The 20,603-nt window shown below is 27.2% G+C and overlaps 2 protein-coding genes and 1 long non-coding RNA gene across 5 annotated transcripts; 1 reads left to right on the top strand and 2 right to left on the bottom strand.

Annotated features, from left to right (window-relative positions):
• Window positions 1-271: 271 nt before the first annotated feature.
• On the bottom strand, window positions 272-2,839 carry LOC130662950 (nuclear RNA export factor 1-like). The gene has a single exon (XM_057461939.1). The coding sequence runs from the start codon at window positions 2,487-2,489 to the stop codon at window positions 564-566; it is 1,926 nt and encodes a 641-aa protein (XP_057317922.1). The 5' UTR covers window positions 2,490-2,839; the 3' UTR covers window positions 272-563.
• Window positions 2,840-6,526: 3,687 nt separating this feature from the next.
• Window positions 6,527-13,124, bottom strand: LOC130663484 (nuclear RNA export factor 1-like). Of its 2 annotated transcripts, XM_057462731.1 has the most exons (10): window positions 12,920-13,124; window positions 12,721-12,801; window positions 10,529-10,839; window positions 10,347-10,433; window positions 9,815-10,252; window positions 9,613-9,728; window positions 9,343-9,379; window positions 9,029-9,261; window positions 8,615-8,783; window positions 6,527-8,041 (listed from the first exon to the last, which is right to left on the bottom strand). In XM_057462731.1, exons 2-10 carry the CDS (start codon window positions 12,773-12,775, stop codon window positions 7,550-7,552), a joined length of 1,938 nt encoding a protein of 645 aa, XP_057318714.1. In that variant the 5' UTR covers window positions 12,776-12,801; window positions 12,920-13,124; the 3' UTR covers window positions 6,527-7,549. The 2 variants fall into 2 exon arrangements, with proteins under 2 accessions (XP_057318714.1, XP_057318715.1); XM_057462732.1 differs by having other exon boundaries at window positions 12,721-13,124.
• Window positions 13,125-14,365: 1,241 nt separating this feature from the next.
• On the top strand, window positions 14,366-18,670 carry LOC130662903 (uncharacterized). 2 transcript variants are annotated; one of them, XR_008989122.1, is made up of 4 exons: window positions 14,366-14,533; window positions 14,620-14,743; window positions 16,768-17,078; window positions 18,571-18,670. It is a non-coding gene; the product is annotated as an uncharacterized LOC130662903 (long non-coding RNA). The 2 variants fall into 2 exon arrangements; XR_008989121.1 differs by lacking the exon at window positions 18,571-18,670 and having other exon boundaries at window positions 16,768-17,214.
• The last annotated feature ends 1,933 nt before the right edge of the window (window positions 18,671-20,603 follow it).

A 20,603-nucleotide genomic window follows, 5' to 3' on the forward strand; every position in this document is an offset into this window, starting at 1 on the left:
AAAATTTAAAATTGACTTTTGACTTTAAAAATGGAATGTAACTTAAAAGAAAACGTTCTAACGAGTAGTTTTTTATAGAAACATCTACTTACTTATATAGTTGTAATATTATAATTAATAATACTTTTAATTCTTGTTCATGATAAAAAATATAGATAATTAATTATTATTAATAATTGGCACTTGTTTGAGTTATTATCTATATAAAAATATTTTTTTTCTTAATTATATACTTTTTTAACCCAATAGTAAAAAGATGTTGACAAATTACTATTAATTACTTAAAATATTACGAGTATTTATTTCAGTAACTAGAGATTATTGATAAGTACTTTGATTAATCAAAATTAAGATGAATTTAAATCTTTGATTTTATCATATATTTTATCTTAATATAGACTTTATAAGTAATGTAATACTTTGATGATAAGAAACCATAAAAAATTATGGTTCAAAATCTTAAATTTAACAATAAACTTTTTTTAGTCATGACATAAGTAATAAGCGGTAACAAAAAAATAAATAAAATAAAATATAAAGCAGAAAAAATAAACAAAGCACCATCACCTAAAAGCTTCTGGAGGTATAGCTCCTCGTTTATGGTGTTCCTCGAATGCTTTGATACCAATATCATAAATCCAATTAACTTCAGTTAAACACTTGTAGCTCCATTCATAATTCATTTTCGTTGTTACACTCAATGCTCGGGTCATTTGCTCTTTGATGGTATCAGGAAGTTGAGTGTTACCATTCGGTATAATCGGCGATGAAACTGGTGCTGGTGTACTTGGGATTCTCTCAAGACTTTGGGTTGACTGAAAGATATTCTGCTGCTGTTGCTGATTAATTAGCTGCTGTTGATGAACCAGTTGCTGTTGATTAACAAACTGCTGTTGATTTTTAGTAGCATCAGTTAAGTGAAGTTGTTCATTGCTGATACAGTATCCGGTTCCAAATTGTTCAATAATAAATGTCCTGCTAAAGAAACGAACAGTTTTGTTTTTGAAACCAAGTTCTTTGAACAATCCGGTGATTGTTATTATCATCATAGACTCTGTGAGAGCATTTATGTCGATAGTAAAAGTTTCAGCAAGATGTTGAGTCTTTGGAAATCCTGATAAACAAGTGACAATGTGAAGCCTTCCTTTATTAAATAATTTTATTCTTCTAAAATTTTTTGTGTGGATTAAATTTCTATCAGCAGATGCATACACACTGTTTACATCTATTGTAGAATTAGGATCTATTGTCATTGTGAAAACTGCATTGTCAAGATAAGCATCCAGTAATGGCTGTCGTGAATCACTATCATAAATGTCAAAATACAGTTTTATAAACTGTTGAGTAATTTCCAGGACGTGAGAATTTGTCGCAAAAAATTTAATAAATTCAGGCAGAGATTTTGTTTCTTCAATATCAAATTTTATAACTTTTGGCAATGGTTTACCATCTAGACGTACAAGATTTGGAAACTTTTCTCTTATCACAGATGAGTAATTCAAATCCATCTTCTGCAATTTACTGATAAAATCATTACCTTCGAGACGTAGTTCCTCTAACTTAAGATCCTTCAATACATTTAATGTCGATTCATACTTTATTTTATTATTACCAAGATAAAGAATTTTTAAATTTTTAAAATGAGTACTTAATACAGTCAATTTTTCAATCCTTGATAATTTATTGTTATCAAGATTTAACGCTTCTAAATATGGTACTGCTTCCGCAGCTATTTGTAATACATAAATAAGTATCTCTGGTCTAAATAAAGCACAAAAATAATCGTCAATAAGATGAACATCATGATGAAAACACGACAAATTAAGTGATTTAGTTTCTTCAACGTATCTATTTGCCATAGCTAATCTAATACGCATTTTAAATACTTCATCAAATTCAAATTTTGGAAATCCTGATAACTCTGAAATAATACGTATCTTAAAACCACGATCAATAAATATTTTTTCATGACAATTAACCAATCGTTCAGCAGCCTCTTGATTATCAACATAAAATATAGCCTTGCGATTTACAATTTTATACATGATTGGTACAAATGTCTGTGGTTTCATATAATTTAATAAAGCATCAATTATTATTTTTTTATCATACATATGGACGTGCGGCATCACTATTTGGTACCAGTTTGCTTCACTAAGGTTATCTAATTTATTCCAAACAGCTTTTGGTCTTCTAGATACATTATATGGTTCTGTTCCACTTAATCTATTTTTTCGAGTAAATAATACTAGATTTTTATTTTTACCTGTTCGTTTCTCATCATCATCATCATCATGACCATTATTACCATTAATAAAACCAATTAATTTGGGCTGGGATTTATTTCTAATCCTGAAAGATATTTTTTGTCTACTAGAATTCCAATCCATGTTGCTGGTAGCATCATCATCATCATCATTATCATCATCACCATTTCTCGTAAAAAATCCAAGTCTTGATTTTATGGACTTGCCAGTAAATGTAGACATTTTTTATTCTTTTATTTTTCAATTAAACTTATTACGCACTTGGCAAGTTACAATATAAATGTAAAAAGAATAAAGTTGTTTATGTGATTAAATAAACACCTTGTTATCTGATACCGGACTCACTGGACCACACGCTAGATCGTAGATCTATATATAGTGTAGGTTAAAGTCTGATATTTATTAAAAATGATAAATAAATTTTATTTAAATATTAATTACAACTTTTTTCGGTTGGTTTTTAGTTTTAGTTATTTTTTATTGTCACGTGTTTATGTTTATTTAAATTTATTTCAAGTGTTTCAAGTTACGAACCGCACGCGTGCGTCTTTTTCGGTTAAAAATTTGGTAATTTTTGAGTTGGTAACATTGATAATCGATGATCAAAGTCTTTAAGAATGTAGGGGATTACAGATTAAATGTCAAAGATTCTCCCACTTCTATTTAAAAAACGATTCCCCTCAGGTCTATTTATTATTTTTTAAATTTCCCGCTAAGAAATAAAAAAGTAAACAAGTTATTGTTTTAGGTTTCATTTATGAAAATTAAGTTTTCATGAAATATTGGAGATTCCAGGTCCTAGAAAATTATTCTAATTATTTTCCGAATCATGTCCGAGCGTGTGTAAGACATGAGTGTAATGTAACTGACAAGTGGGAATTTTTTTAATTTTTAAATAAATAAATAAATAAAATGTGAGTGGAATAGAAATAAAAAAATGCGTATTTAGATCAATGACAAATTCGTACGCGCATTTTTTAAAATTTCATGACTTATTTATTTATTTAAAATTTATAAACTGTCTTGTGTCTGCTACATTCACACTCATGTGTAGGACGTGTGTTTTCTTTAATGAATGTGAATGTAGCTGACGATTGACAATTTTCAAAATTTTGAATTGAGTCAATTCAAGAAAAATCGAATAAAATTTAAAAAATGCGCATTTATAGAATTTGAAAATGAGGATGTGCATTTTTTTACGTTTATATTTTTAATTGTTTAATTTGTTTATTCGTAATTTGAAATTCGTCTCATATCTGCTACATTCACACTCAGTTTTATTCATTGATTAAAATTAGGCTAATTAAAAAAAAAAAAAAAATGTAATCAGTTTTACGATACAAAAAAAAAAAACAGTTACCAATTAAGAGTTAAACGATACCTCATAAGTAAATTGCAGCAAAATCTTCATATCAGTATCGTACTTAATTCAAAATATCAAACTTAGTCAAACAGTTAATTTATAACTTCGGTAGGCAATTGATTAAATAATTTATATCCCAGCTTAATTTTAGATCCATTGTCGTTTTTTATGATTCAGAAAGTAGAAGACATTGAAAAAATTTAATTCTTTTAAACATACAAATAAAATACTTATAGAAAAAACGTAAAATTTTCGAATTAAAATATTTTACAATTATTTTTGTGCACGTTCTAAAAATTGAATTTTACCAAAGTAACTTTTTTTATAAAAATTACAAACTTTTCTGTCTGCTACTTTCAGTATCGTTTTTTTTTTTTCAACTAGAGCTTTAATTTTTATTAAGTTTATTAATAAAATTATAATAGCTTCAAAAAATGAGATGACTTTAACACTGTTCTAAGTAGATTAATTTGTCTTAAAGATATCGTTGACACGATTAATCAAAATAACTGTTTTTATAATTTTGATCTAATGATAAAGAAGTTGGATGAATTTTTGATCATCATACATTTATTAATAGATGAAGAACAACTTTTAAAGAATATGTTTTAATAATTTTTTTTTAAGTCAAAATTTTCATTATTTTATGAATTAATTATAAGAAATGAATATATTTTGGCGCAAAAAAAACGACATAATTGATTATGACGTCATTACATCTGTTGGAGATGAGAACCAATGAAAGTCATGCTATTCTCTTGTATTCTATTTTTGTTGTGATTCTGATAGGGTAAATTTTGATATTTTTTTCTCTCCGTACGATGGCGCGTCGGAACCGATATAATGACGTCACTTGCGTTTGAATTTACATTTTTAAGAAACAATTTTTAGTTTTAAAATTAACTGAGAAATCATTTATTATAATACTTTTCCCTCAATTTTCCTTAATAACTTTCATTAAACTTTGAAAAAAAATTTTAATTAATAAACATGCAATTTCTCTATTCGTAATCTGGTAGTCCAACTATATAAAAAATTTATTGAAGTCATGCTAAGAAGCTTTGACGATTGTCAATCAAATTTGTGTATTTATGAGCGTGAATTGAACTGACAATGGCAGTTTTTTAAATTTTCAGATAAATAAATAAAATATAAGAAGAATAAAAATTAAAAATTGCGTACTTAAATAATTGGAAAACCAGTGCGCGCATTTTTTTCGATTCCATTATTTCAATTAATTAATTAATTAATTTAAAATTTATAAATTGCCTCATATCTGCTACATTCACTTTCATAATTTCTTTAAGTATAATTTTGAATAAAAATTTAAAAAATTGTTTACTTACGCTGTTTAAAAGTCCATGTAAATTAATTTTTAATGATAAACGCCCATAATAATCAGTAGCTAAAAGATTTAATTAAAATTTTTTCAATTGTTCTCAATTATTTTTAATTGTATTTTCTATCAGAGTATAAAATAATTTTGGTTTTTCACCTTCGACATGAGTAAAAACTTTTGTAAGGCCACAAGCTCGAAAATAACAAAATTATAATGGAGTTGGCCCTCAGGATCAACCGCTTAAAATTTTTTTTTGTTTAAATTATTACTTAGTTGTCTACAATATTGATTGACTAGTTAATTTAAAATAAATCATTAAATAATATATTATGCGCATGAATATTTAATTAAGTCTTAAATACTAATTAAAAATATAAAATTACTAAAAAACTTTTCTTTGGGATTAAAGATTTTGTTAAATAAAAAAAAAGTTTATTCAAATATATACGTAATTTATTTTCAGATAAAAGATAAACGAGATGTCATTATTAGTGTAGTTCCAAAACCTTCACTACGTCTTAAAAAATTTTTTTTATATTTTACAATTATTATTTTATTCATTTTTTTTTCTTTATCATTGTTTTTTTTTCGTTAAATTTATTCAATAAAATGTAATATTATAATTATATTATCGAATATTAATATAATACAGCGTTTTGTTATGTTATAGTTTTTTTTTTTTTTAATTATTTCTAATATTACATAATTAATAACTAAACCATTACAAATTTAAATTAGATACAAAAAATTATCTTCGTATATTAAAGTAAAATTTGATTTATTTGATATTTATCTATACTTAAATATATTTTATATTTAAAAAATATTTTTTTTGCTATCAATGAGAAAAAAAAAAAAAAATAACAAAATTATTTAACAGTGACGTTTGATAGAATTAAAAAACATGTAATTTTTTTTTTTTTTTTTCAATGCAAAATAATTAAAAACTAATTTATTATTCATAATTACAATTATACTCAATTCAAAAATTATTAATTGAAAAAATAAATTCAATAGCAAAATTTTGTAAATATTCTTTCGAGTCAGTCTTACTACTAAAAGAAATTGTTTAAATATAAACTGTTTTAAATTATTCACTAGTTAAACTATTACTTTTTTAAAATTAATAATAAATTGCACTCAAAGATAATTAATATTTTAAATACTAATGCACAATTTTAAGGAAGACTTAAATCCCAGATACAAGGTACGACATTTGTTTCCTCTTGAAGTTAATGATTTAATGTAGTTGTATATTGATTGACAAAGTGCGCAATCGTACCTTCATGTGTAATAAATATAATTAAAAATTTATTTGAAGGACGATGCGTTGTTGTATTTCATATACCCATGATTTAAAACTAGAAATAAATTTCTAGTTATCATAACAAAATGTATGACATCAAGCTTCTCTTGATGGTTCGAACAAGATTATCTTGAACAAACCGAAGCTCGATTTATTTTGCCACTGCATCATTAGTACTCGTAAATTAATTTATACGAGTACATTGCTGGTGTGTAAGCAGATCATATTTTCTTGGTTTAAATTTTATTATAATTTAATTTAAATCTTCTTTGTTTCTTCTTCAGGAGTCTTCCTCAATTGTGTGTTTTATTTTAGTATTCATGTTTTATTACTTTTTAAAAATTAATTATGTCATTTTTAAATTTAAAACTAGTTTTGTTTAAACAATTTCTACTTAGTTTCAATTTTTCTTCGAAAGAATCTTTACAATCCTTGCTATTTTTACTGTAAAAATTACTATGGCAATTGACTGTTTTTTTTATATTTTTTCCCGGATCATGAGAATAAAGAGTCAAAAAAAAAAAAAAAAGAAAAAAGTTTTAAGAACAATAATAAAATTAAAAAACTGATACGATGTTTTTAAAAAATATGAAATTAAAAGAAGATAATTTGATATTTGTTTGAAAATTTTCTAAATATTTGATTATTTATCCTCATTAATTAAAAATAATAATTAAAATAACTGAAAAAAATTATTTGTTAATTAATTGATAAGTGTGCGCTAGAAAAATTAATTGACAACGATAATTAATGAACATTAATTATCATAATTAGATTAAAATATAAAATTATTATTTTTCGAATGCACACTACAAATTTATTACATCTCTATACTGTTTTAGTATATCAATTTTTTTTTTTTTTTATAAATATCAAGGTAACTATATCTGTCGTATTATAGTTATAATTTTTTTTGTCTTCAATGATTTTAATTATAAGTGAAAATGATTTGATTCATTAATATTTGGCAGTTAAGTAAATTTTATAAATGATGTACAGAATGTTATTTAGTTATTATTTTTTTTTTCTCTAATTAAATAAACGTGTCACGAATTTGGATATTAAGCCAAGACTCAGTGCAAGAAAATATGCTAGATTAATATTTAACAATTATACTAAAGGAATATTTAAATATTTAACAGTAAAAAAAATATCACCAAATTCGTGCCAACTATTAATATATTAATTAATAAGACTATAAATTTGGTGTTTTTTTCATTTTTTCTTTAAATTTCTATATATAAATAATATTTTAATATTAGCAGAGGCCATTATTAAGAGAACGCCTCTGGTGGAATTCTCCCAGCTTGGAAGAATTCATTAAAAGCCCGAATGGCTGTATCGAAATTCCACTGTACCTCTTGTAAACACTTGAAACTCCACTCTAAATTCATTTTCGTTTGCTCCATTAAAGCAACAGTCATTTGATGTTGGAGTTGTTGATTAGGTTCAGATGTACCTGATGTCGACGGTTGAGGCTGAGCTTGTAGTTGTTGCTGTGGTTGTTGTTGTTGTTGTTGTTGAGGTACTTGTTGGACAGAAGCTTGAGCAGCTGCTGCTTGTTCAGCTATTGAATTTTGCGGACTGTTAATGACTTGACGCTCTTGAGTTGGTGTTGGATGAGCTAAATGAAGCTGCTCATTTTTTATACAATAACCGCTGCCGTATTTAACAATTATGAATGACCGATCAAAGTAACGAATTGCTTGATCCTTGGTTCCTACTTCTTTGAAAAGCCCAGTCACTGTTATCATTATCGTCGATGGCTAATAAAATAATTTAAATTATTATTTATTTATTTATTTAAGGGCATTTTCAGATGGTGCTCTCTCCCCACTTTTCACAAATTTTCAATGACTCAACTGTCGATTAATTAAATTAAAACATTAATTGAAAAAAGACAACGTAGTTGTGATTTCGCTGAGATTAGTATTTAAGAAAAAATTACGTACAGTTGTAATCAATAGGGAGTTAAACAAAATTTGTTAAATAAATTTCAGTAAAATCTTCATATCAATTTTATAATCTGAATTTTCAAATTTTGTGGGCTAAAATTTATTCAAAAAATTTTCTTTAACTAGTAATTAATAACATTAAAGATTTTTAAAAAATTCTATACTAATCGATAAAATTTTGATATCTTTATGACAGAAGTAATTGAAAATTTTAAAAAAGTGGGAAGCACTGTCTGAGAATCGGGTTTAATTTTATTCGGGTTCAAGTTAATATTGCTAGTATGTCTATACATTAATTATATATTTATGTATCCAGCAATAATAATTATAACCCGGATTAAAAATAAAACTGGCCATTAATTAATTAATTGTTGTCTAACTTACCGTTACAGCTCCAATGTCCATTGTAAATGAATTCAAATAATGTTGAGTTTTAGGTAATTCAGAAATAAATGATACTACTGGTAATCTTCCTTGTTTTAGTAATTTCGTACGACGGGATGTATCACTTGAACGGAATAAATTTCTATTATCTGGTGTGTATTTATTGAATCTGTAATTAAAAATTATTTGTAAATAAATAAATATTACTATTCAATTATTAATATTTTTATTAAAGAATAAGGTAAAGAGACCCAGTACCAGATCAGAGAACTAGTATCCGATCACTCATGTATTTGTATATCCATATTTACTAAATTTTACCAAATATAGATTTACTAAAAGATGGAGTGATCGAGTACTAGTTCCCTGATCGGGTACTAGATCTTTTATATTAAATATAATTTATTAACTTACTTTTGTATCGTAGGACACGGAGCAACAGTAAGACTGAAAAATGCATGCTCATGATAAGCATCTAATAAAGGTTGTCGAGAATCACTATCGAAAATAGTGAAGTATTGAAGCATAAACTGTTCAGCAACTTTAAGAGCTTCACCGTTTTTAGCAAAGACCTTTTGCGTTGGTGGTACTTGGATACCCTCTTCGGCGACATCAAATAATATTGGTTTCGGTAGCTCCATACCATCCTTTATTAATTTAATATTAATAATCATTTTATCGTCATATAAAAAAAAACATATTTTTTTTAATGACAATTAAATACTTACCAACCGCAGTAGTTTGGGGAACTTCTTCCGTACGTCACTGTCGTGAAGAGAAAAAGCCAAAAGCGGATGCTCCGAATTAGTTGTATTAAAACAAAAATAATATACCTTATTATTAAAGGGAGATTTAAAAATTTTTTTTTTTTTCCAAACTACAGCCATTTCATAATTTTTTACAAGATCAGAATTAAAAAAAAAAAAAAAAATTATCCAATCCCCTGTATCCAACTACTTGGATATATTAAAATAATTATAAAAAATTGATTACAGTACCTGATATAATCGTCAGTACGTTTTTTGTACCTTTGCAGTACAACAGGGTTACCAGCAAGACGTAATTCTTCAAGTTGTAAATCTTTAAGAACATCTAGTTGATGCATTTCTCTAATCTAAGAAAAAAATAAAATATAGTCATAATAATTACAAGAGTTTACTGAACTGAAATAAAATAACATGAAAAAATAAAATAACTTACTTTGTTATCACCAATGTATAAAATTTTTAAATGCTTAAATTTCTTCTCCAAAAAAACTAACTTGTCTACCATAGACAATTTATTATTATCAAGATTTAATGCCTCGAGATTAGGAATTGCTTCGGCGACTATATCCAAGACTAACATTAACATCACAGGTCTGAATAAAGCACAAAAATAATCTTGGACAAGATCAGGATCATGATGAAAACATGACAAATCCAAGGCATTATTTTCTTGCCGGTACCGCTTAGCCATTGCTGCTTTCAATTTTCCTCTAAGCGTGTCGTCAATTTCACATCGTGGGAAACCAGGACGTATTCTTACTTGAATTTTGTGATTGTCAGGTGTCGTTATTTTTTTATTACATTCCGATAATTTGTTTGCCGTCTCTTGACTGTCTACATAAAAAATAGCTTCTTGTCCTATGACTTTGTACTAAAAGTAAAATAAATAATTTTAGATAATAATTAGTAACAACAAACGTCAAGTTTAATTTTAAATATTAATTAAAATATAGATAAATATTTACCATTATTGGTATAAATGTATCGGGGGCAATATAACTCAGCAGACTATTTAATATGAAGTCTTTTTCATATTGATCGCCGTACAATATCTGAAATAATATTTTTAAAATGATCAATTGTTTATTCTTCTTGTAGACAGGAGTTGAAATAAAGTGTAATATAAATAAAAAAAAAAAATACTAACCGTTATTTTATACCATTGGGCTTCACCACTAAAATTAGTTCTATTTTTATGTAATTTAGGACCTCGTTGTGCCATAGGACTAAGTCGTCCACCTTTCATTCTGTTTTTAGTCCTAAACATAACCTGGCGAGGATTATTATTTGCACCCGAAGACATAGCATCATCACCCAAGTATTCTTTAATCATTGGTCTTATATAACGTGAACGATCTGGTACTAATCGTGCCTTTTTAAACGATACAACACGTACTTTAGCAGCACCGAAATCCATTGGATGATCATCATCCATACGTGCTGTTCTATCATCATGATCTGCGGAAGTAAAAATCAAAATTTAAATAATTATTGTCATAAAAAAAAATTTTTAATAGACCAAGTTTATAAAACGGAGTAAAAAGTAAATAATAATTTCTCTAAGCTTCATCAAGATTTAAAACCCTATACAGATTCCGAACTTCTTACATAGTTTAAAATATTTGTAATTGTGTATTTTTAATGTACCTGAAGATCGGAACGTTTTTCGCGCGAGGAAAAAAAATCAAAAGTAAAATTCTACTGGATGACTAGATTTCTGAAATGTTTTACACATAGATGCTGATATGTCAGTCGAAAATCTTAGACCACCTCAACTTCCGAAAATAGCCATGTACCTGAAGAGCAGAACGTTTTTCGCGCAACAAAAATGAAAAAAATGCATGTAATATGATTGCTTTAGGGGTAGTTTGGGAAATTGGGGTGGCCTAAGATTTTCAGCTGATATACCAGCATCTAAGTTAAAAGATCTAATACCCGATCGAGGAACTAGTACTCAATTACTCCATATATTTGTATTTCTATATTATAAGTATGAATGTAGCAGACATTAGACAAATATATTTTAAATAAATACATTAATTAATTAAAATAATTAAATTTTAAAAAATGCACATACTAATTTTTCATTGATCTAAATACGCATTTTTTGAATTTTATTCTCCTTTTGTTTTATTTACTTATGCAAAAATTTTTTAAATTGCCACTTATTAGTGGCATTCACACTCATATGTCTATTTAGTCAAATTTAGTAAATATGGATATACAAATATATGAGTAATCAGGTACTGGTTCCCTGATCGGGTACTGGGTCTTTTTATGCGACCCTTATATGCGAAAAATTCAAGGAATCTAGTGATCCAGTAGATTTATTTCTTTACAACTTTTTTTTCGTTGCGCGAAAAACGTTCCGATCTTCAACTACTCCTTAAGGCTCGGCCGTACCTAACGAAATCTCGAATTTAAAAATTATAATTACTTTTTGAATATTTATGGGACTCGGGTGATGAAAATCTTTCGAGGAAGTTCGTCTTCTGCTTTTAGTCGAAAGCTAAGAAAATTGCTGTTATGATAATCATTTAATAAATAATTAGAATTATTAAACTCGAGATTTCGTTAGGTGCGGCCCAGCCTTAAGCAGTCAAAAAGATAAATTTTCTTTATTTTTGTGCGCGAAAAAAGTTTTTATCTTCAGATAAATTATTTTTAATAGCTATGAAAATACTTGTAAGATGCAATACATAACTGTAAGAAGTGTAGAGAGAAGTTATCAATCAGAAAATTTACATATCGTGTCATATCATTTGTAGTGCAATAATCTAAATCATCCAAACAAACGAATACGAAAGCGAGTTAACGTTGCAATGGCCCGGATCGAAATTTAAGTCGTACATTAAACGCAATTTTTTGTATCCTCCTTCTATTTATTTTTGTTTGGTTTACTTTTCATTTTCTTGCATTGTCATCTAATCCTGAGCTAAGTTACTTTAAAATCAATTACGAAATTACGGCTGGATGGGTTATCCCAATGCTTTATTGAAAAACTAATTAACTAACTAATTACGAAATTCCATCCGAATACATGAAAGCGATTTAATAAAAACGTGGTGAAAAAAAAGAGAAAACGTTATAGTGAAAACGTAAATTCAAAAAATTTTGTTTTTAAATAAACAAATTAATTCTTAGTATAAAAATTTTACCTAGAATTTTATATGGTTATTTTTTAATGATATTTAATTTGTGGATTAAAACTAAAATATTAATGGACATGAGCTGTTTACAGTATCATTAAAAAATATGATGAAATAAATTTAAAGTCACTGAGTTTGACAAAGACAGCAGTATGAGAATAATAATAATTAAAAAAGAACAGGTACTTACTGAAAAAATGTTTGTTTTGTTTGCCAAAACGATTATTCATTGGTTTTCTCGGCATGGTGAATGTTTTAAGTATCTACAAAACTAGAATAAGCGTCGTAAATTAAAAAGAATAACTCAATTCCACATTTCTTAAGATACAAGGCACACTAATGGCTGACTTAGATAATAAAAAAAATATATTAATCACTGAATTACTAACTTCTCAATGTCTTATTGATTTATTTAGTTTTAAATAAATAATTATAATTATTGTGTTAATCAGCTTATGATATTTTGCACGAGTGAACTGAGAAATAATCAACAGAATTTTATTATTTTATGGAAAAGTTAGACCAAGCGAAATCACGAGACTTGTTTTATTTCGCGATCCACAACATGGCGTAGTTAAACTCGAAGAAACTCTATTGCGTCCTTCACTTCTGCATCTACGTCACTGTTTGACAATAGTTTCACTCAAGACTTAACTGTAGAAATTATGTCAAGAACTGACCGGTGGCGGCATCTTTAAATTTTATAATTTTACCACGGGATCTATTTTATCGACGTAAGCAGTATGGAAATTTTGTTTTATTGATCTCTGATAGCCATTTTGATCGCAAGTTAACGGCGGAATCTACAACCGAAATAAGATGTCAAGTTGACTGTGAAAACTTGATGGTGCAAATAGTTGACGCTAACTTGTAGTTAATTTGGAAGTAAAATTTCGCTCATTTAAAATTTTTCATGATCCTGAATTATGAGTTTGAATGTAGCAGACATCAGACAAATTTCAAATTATAAATAAATAGGATAAATAATTTAAAAAATAATATTTATAAAAAATGCATTTACTAATTTTTTAATTTTTTAAATGCGCATTTTTTTTTAATTTTATTTTTTAAATTATTTATCCTATTTATTTATAATTTTAAATTTGTCTGATGTCTGCTACATTTACACTCATCCTGAATTACTGATACTGAAATTAGCCGACGTTTAGGGCCAGTTTTTCAAACCGAGTTTATTTGTATCCGGGTTTTAATTATCATTGCTGGTATATCTATTAATCACGGGCATCTATAATGGTATCTATACTGGTATATTATTAATATATAGATATACTAGAAATATTAATTAAAACCCGGATAAAAATAAACTCGATTTGAAAAACTGGCCCTTAATTTTTTTTTTTTTTTAAATGATAAATTATAACAAATAATCATTTTTTAAAATTGCACTCGTAGGTTTTTTTAATTTTTCAGATGTGCATATTTTTGCTTTTTTTTTTTTTGTAATTGATTTGTTGAAAAAAAAAATCCGAAAATTGTTAATCGTCATAAGTGCATGTGAATGTAGCAGATATGAGACAAGTTTTAATTTACAATTAAATGAATTAAAAAATTAAAAATATAAAAATAAAAGAAATACATATACTGATTTTCAAATTCTATAAATGCGCATTTATTTAATTTTATTCGATTTAAATTTAATTCACTTATTTCAAAATTTTTTAAATCGACAATTGTCAGCTACATTCACACTCATTAATTGTCTACTAACTTCAGGATCATGACTCAATAGACAATTTTCAGGTTTTTTTTTTTTGTCAAATCAATTGCAAAATAACAAACCTAAAAATATATACGCATGTAGAAAAATACAAAAGCTATAGGTGCAATTTTTGAAATATTGTTTTTTTTTACAGTTTATCGTTTTTAAAAAAAATCAAAAATGATTAGACGTCGACTGACTTCATTATCATGTTTTTTCTTGCAACTTTTTGTCACGTTGAAATGAACTTTTGGTCTTCAACTTTGTTTTCTACAACTTGAAGGTAACATTCTGATTCATACAACTTGCATTTCTATTAGGGTTGTAAACTTACATCAACTTGTAGTTCATCTTGTACTCACATTACAGTCAAAACTCGGAACAGCAGAACTTGACGTTAACCTGACCAAAAATACTTAACAGTAAAAGTTTTTGGAGAGAAAGTGGCACCAGAGTTTATTTGATAAAATAAAAAAAAATCATTATCATTTTGGTATGTTTGTTTCATTATTTATATACGTATTCTTGTAAAAATAACTTTGATATCTTTAAATCATTTATTATCAATCGTCCATTGGGTTTTCAAGAGTTTTTAAAAATTAATTATTTTTTATTTTATTTTAATGTCAGCTACATTACAACTAATTTTTTTACTAAAAAAAAACTTGAATATTTCCGTAGCTGGTTAGCTATTGGTCTCGTTATTACTATAATTAATAATTCATTATTTTTAACCGAAGTTGAATATTTATAATATTCATAATGATTAGTTAATTAACAATAGCATACACTAAACCGAAAATTGGTGAATTAATAAATGAGAAAGTAAAAAGTTCTTATACAAAAAAAGTATTGAAGTTTTATCGTGCACATAGAATTTAGCTACTGGAAAAATTTAAAGATATAAGTAAACAATATTAGCGAGTATTAAAAGAACAGTATGTCAAAAAAATAAAAAAAATTTTATGTCAGATACGAAAGTTGAACTGAAAAGAAATAATAGAGCTGCATGTGCTGGGAATTTATTAATTTTTTTTTTCATGCTCATCCTCGAAAGGATAAAGTAACCAAACTTTATCGTTGCCTGATTCGTTTTGTTTCTAAATTGTTATCGATGAAAATACGTCTGTATGGATTACCGAGAAACACCTTGCCAAATATTATTGCTTTTTAGATAAATAAATATTGAAGTTGGAAAGCTTATAAGAAAGAATAGTAAAAAATTTCTCGGCTTTATATTGAAAGAGAAGATCAATTTTATTAGTCATCTTATGCACTAATTAATAATAATTCAAAATGAGGAGAATAAAGTGAAGGAAGAGCTCTGATTATAAAAAACGATTCAAAACGGTTAGAAATGATTCGATTTTAATACTATATAAAAATACATTCATCATTAAGGAAATCATTTTGTTTAATCAGGCAGCTATTAACCCTTAAGAAATACAAAAAAAAGTTACGGAAGATTCACAAACGGGTGATTCATGCACAGCGATATTTTGAAAGCATATTTAGTGATTTGATTGATCAAATTCAATTAATTTTTTCATCAATCGATAGAAAATTTTATCAAAAATATTCGTTCAAAAATGGCACAAATTAAAAAAAAAAACGGTTGATTATTACCCAGTGTGTCTTTTGTGTTAAATCATTTATGAAAATTTTTTTTGCAAAATTTTCAATCATTCGATATTGCATCAATTAGGGCACTTTTATATTTGTGCGGGCGAAACAATCAGACCCGAAATTTTTATTTCACTTGAAATCAAACTGGCCACTTTGCATCACTTTCCCACACGAAAAAAAATGAATTTTAGCGCCAAAAATTTTTACTCGCCCCAAGAAATTTTTTGCATATGATGAATCGTAAACGAAATTTTTCTTGAAGCGAAAAAAAAATTCTTTTCGCTTTAAGAAAAAAATTGTTGAGGTCCTGATCCTAAGAAAACTTTTGTTTTTAGTTTGTAATGCAACAATTTCTTGGGGCAGGAAATCCGTTTTTTTGTGTATATTTATATACATCATCTCAAAACGCGTTACATTCTAGTCGGGCTAATAATCGGGACGATTTCTCGGGCCCTTATTTCAAATCGGGCAAATTATATGAAGCCTGGTCAGGTACCCGGAATCATTTCTATCAGGGTATATATATGGGCATTTTGAAGTAAGCAATCAATTAAATAATATTCAGATATTACAATTATTATATCAATAATTAGTTAATTAACTGATTGACTAATTGTATTGCCTAATTAATAATTATACGATAAAATTTGTGTTATTGACAGTTGAGGTAAAGGATACAACGACTTTAAATAAAATAATTAATTAAAATTACTGATTAAATTTTTCTGTATCAATTACAATAGAATAATATATGCTCATTGATTATTTAATCATACATATTCGAATTGCTGGACCAAATTATTAATGACTTAATTACTGAACCTGTTTGTCATTTACGTATTTTCCTTTATATATTTATGATATATATTAATATTGTTATCTCCTTTGCAGATATCTTTGTACCGGAAATGTATAACGCATTAGCACACCAGGTTAAAACAGCGATTATAATTTAGGTGTTTAGGAAGATTAATTCCGTTATATGAACAAAGGAATAAGTAGACACATATTCGGCAACGATATAATCGACAACCAGCTGCAAATTTTGCCACGTATAAACTATCTACTCTATATCTCATGTGTTAATATTAATACTCTAGTCTCTAGTATACAGACTGTAGTTGTAGTTTGAATCTAAACGACACAGGATACACGGCGAATATATACAGAACAAAGTTTCACCCCTCATATATGTATGAAAGGTAAGCCGATTATGTTAATGTCCATGATTTTTGCGCTTTTTTTGGAAAGTAAGGGCTCGATTTAATCCCGCATATTCACATCTATCTATATATACCAAATACCTATAATTTGTATTCTATATATATAACAAAAAAAGGGAGATCAATATAAATTTAATATTTATTCTTGCCTATTTATATTTTATATATTTTTGTCAGCCGAATTTTATTTCAGTATTTTTATTTTTGATTCATCGGGTTACCATTTAAAATAGTTTAGCCGCTTCACCGGGTCAATATAAATTTAATTTAACAATTTTAACTCTATAAATATATTAAATGTATGTGTGTGTATGTACAATGGACAAACGATTAAATTTTAATCTAAAGTTTACTTGGCTTATTTCGAATTCGAGACAAATTTGGATTGTTTGTGAATTTCATTCTGTTATATGATATGTATTACGAATAGTTTGAAGCTGGTGGCTCATATAGAGAAAATTCTACTTGCAAGTTTTAGAATTGAATAGAGAGAGAAAGAGAGAGTTCAACCTATTTAGAATTGAGTTGTGAATATGTTCTTTGTAAACTTTGAGTAGGCAAATATGGAGAATCGACTGGAAATTTCGGTGGGTTTTGAAAACAATTTAAACTATCTTAAGGATACAAGGATTGTATTAGCGTTAAAATTATTGTTATTACACTGTATTGTATTACTGGATGCAGATGATATTGAATTGTTAAATGGTATGATCAGTTATTGGTGAAAGAAATAGTTACTTTTATTATTATAATCATTGTCTGTATGCCGAACGTAACATAATTCACAGAGTTACAATCGAAGCATTTACGAAGAGATTACAAGTTACAAATTAGCCTCATATATTCTCGGATTAGATCGAACCCGATGTATATGCGGTCGGGTTTGGATATATCATTATAGATATAGAATGGATGTAAAATTGAAGGAGTGAGAAGAAAGAGGATAATAAAAGCATTGAGGGAATTTTCATTCGTTTGACCGTACTTGTATACATCAGTAGTTTAGTTCAGCTTTCATATCTTGTGCAAACATACATATACCCGGGATTTAACTCATGTGAACATGAGTCGAGCCGTATGCTTTAAGGATCGCTCCTCATAACTCACGTAAATTGACCTATTTCTATTTTTTTTTATTTTTAATACTGATTTAGGATACTCGGAAATTGAAATATGTTTATTTTAATATAAAGATCTTTGGATATGGTAAAATATAGGGAAGGTTAGGACAGAATTATACCATCTGCAAATTTTATATATTGAAATAAATTATTTTATGGTAAGGTAAAAGCCTATATATACCCGCTCACTTTTCATTGGAGTGAGATTAAATCACTCAATATAAATGATTAAAAGAATGAAAAACTATATTTTTTTTTTTTAGTTATTTTTTGTAGTTTTAAGCATTGGAATATAATTTTAGTTTGAAGAATAATGTTGATTATTAATTATTATTAATTTTTTAAATAAGGTCCTTCAGTGTACCCATAGTCGCTCACTAAAAGTTGTGATCTACCATTACTCGATCAACACATGGCCCTATAGTCGCTCAAAGACAATATCAATTAAACTATGCTAAGTTGGTTGATTTGGAAAATAATTTATAAATTATATTACTTCATTGTTTTCTAATATAAAATTTCATTAATTTTAAAAATATAGTTGGACTGCGCTTCGGTTTTTTACCCCCACCATCAAGGTGCAATGTCTGAGGTCTTAAATTTAGATGGTAGGGGTAAAAACCGAAAATATCCGAAACGTCAAGTCTCGCTAATCCAACTATATATTTAATAAGCTATAGTTATAACAATTCTTAAAAAATTTGACGTAACCTAAATTTAATCTAACGAATGAACGTTCAAGTAAAAATGCCTGGCTGAGTGCGATTATGAAAACAGTCACTTAATTTAAACTTATAAACTATTATATTGATTATGATACCAAAGAATAACTGATGAAGAAATAAAAAATCTGTGATGTAATGATTGGCGCACTCCTGTATAAATTTATTTCTGTTCTGTGCTTTAATTTTTTTTATTTGGAAATTGTGCTGAGTGAGAAGTAGGAAGAATCTGATAATGCAGCAATCAAGGGTTGCTAATTAATCGATAGATATTGTTAAAACTATCTACCATCAGCAATACTTCCAAAGCTTACAATAACATAACCACACTTTTTTTCGGTGTAATATCTAAATAAGGGAATTTTTTTCTTCTTTTTTTTTCAAACCGTTTCAAATCATAATGTAAATGTTATGATGATAATTCAATGATAATTTGTCAGCAAACGTTTCGGAGTCCATGAAAAAAGCCATAATGGTGATAAGAATAAACTTACTGATAGGGACTGACTTCACACTGTGAAGAATAAAAAATAATTATAAGACTCATGCTATGAAATTCCTTATAATTCACTAAATTCGACACTATGAGATGTGTATCTATAGAATAGTATTTTCTGTAACAGTTTTGATCACCTGGTAAGCATAGATTTCTAGATACAGGCACGAAATTTTGTTTGCATTTACACCGGTAATCAATACAAGCTGAATTGGGAACGAAGCATTGGCTATCCCTCCAGCAATAACCTTGTAAAAGTGGCAAACATGTTGATCTATTAATTGAAACATTGTGTGAATTGCATCGACATTTCTTGTCTGGAAAACATTTAATATGCCATGGATCACCGCAATCTAAATCTTCATTGCATACATACAAGTAATCAACTGAAATCATTTCAAGTCATGAATTCTTTTTATGGTGCATAAAGTGATGTTCGCATTTAGAATCCTTTGTTCTAGTTATTCCAGTTCAATTTTAGTCCAAAAATTACTTACTTGGTTTGCACTGACTTGCTGATACAGATTGAAAGTTATGTTTGCATTGACATTTGTTTTCAACACATATAGAAGAATTGAATCGACATTCATCATTGTTCAAACAATATTGATGTAAATAAGGGGCACATTCGAACTCGTTTAATGCATAGTATTTTCTTCGACAAACGCAGATCTTTCTGTTTGAACATACGGAATTTTTTATTCCTATATCACAATCATCATCCTCGTGACACCTGCTACCAAGCGAATCTAATAAAAAAATCCAAATTACAAATGTAAATTTCTAAATGGATCAAACTATAATTAATTTAAAAAATTATATTTACTACGGTCACATTGATATTTGGTTCTAATGACAAATTTTTTTAGACATTGACAATTATTATTGATACAAACAGTATTATATGAAATACACTCATCGTCTGAGTCACAATATTCACCTATAAGTGCTATACATTTGTCATCACCGAGAGCAACGTAATTTGATTGACAAACACATTTTTGATACGTGGAACATTTTGCATATTTAATGCCTACACAATCATCATCTTTGTAACATGATATTTTAAAATGTCCTATAATCAATTTTTATGTAATTTAACACAAAATAATGACAGTTCTTTGAATCTACGAATGTTTTTACCTGTTTTTGGTATACATTTATT

The sequence above is a fragment of the Microplitis mediator genome, chromosome 2 (genome assembly GCF_029852145.1).
Source record: "Microplitis mediator isolate UGA2020A chromosome 2, iyMicMedi2.1, whole genome shotgun sequence".
In the NCBI taxonomy this organism is placed as follows: domain Eukaryota; kingdom Metazoa; phylum Arthropoda; class Insecta; order Hymenoptera; family Braconidae; genus Microplitis; species Microplitis mediator.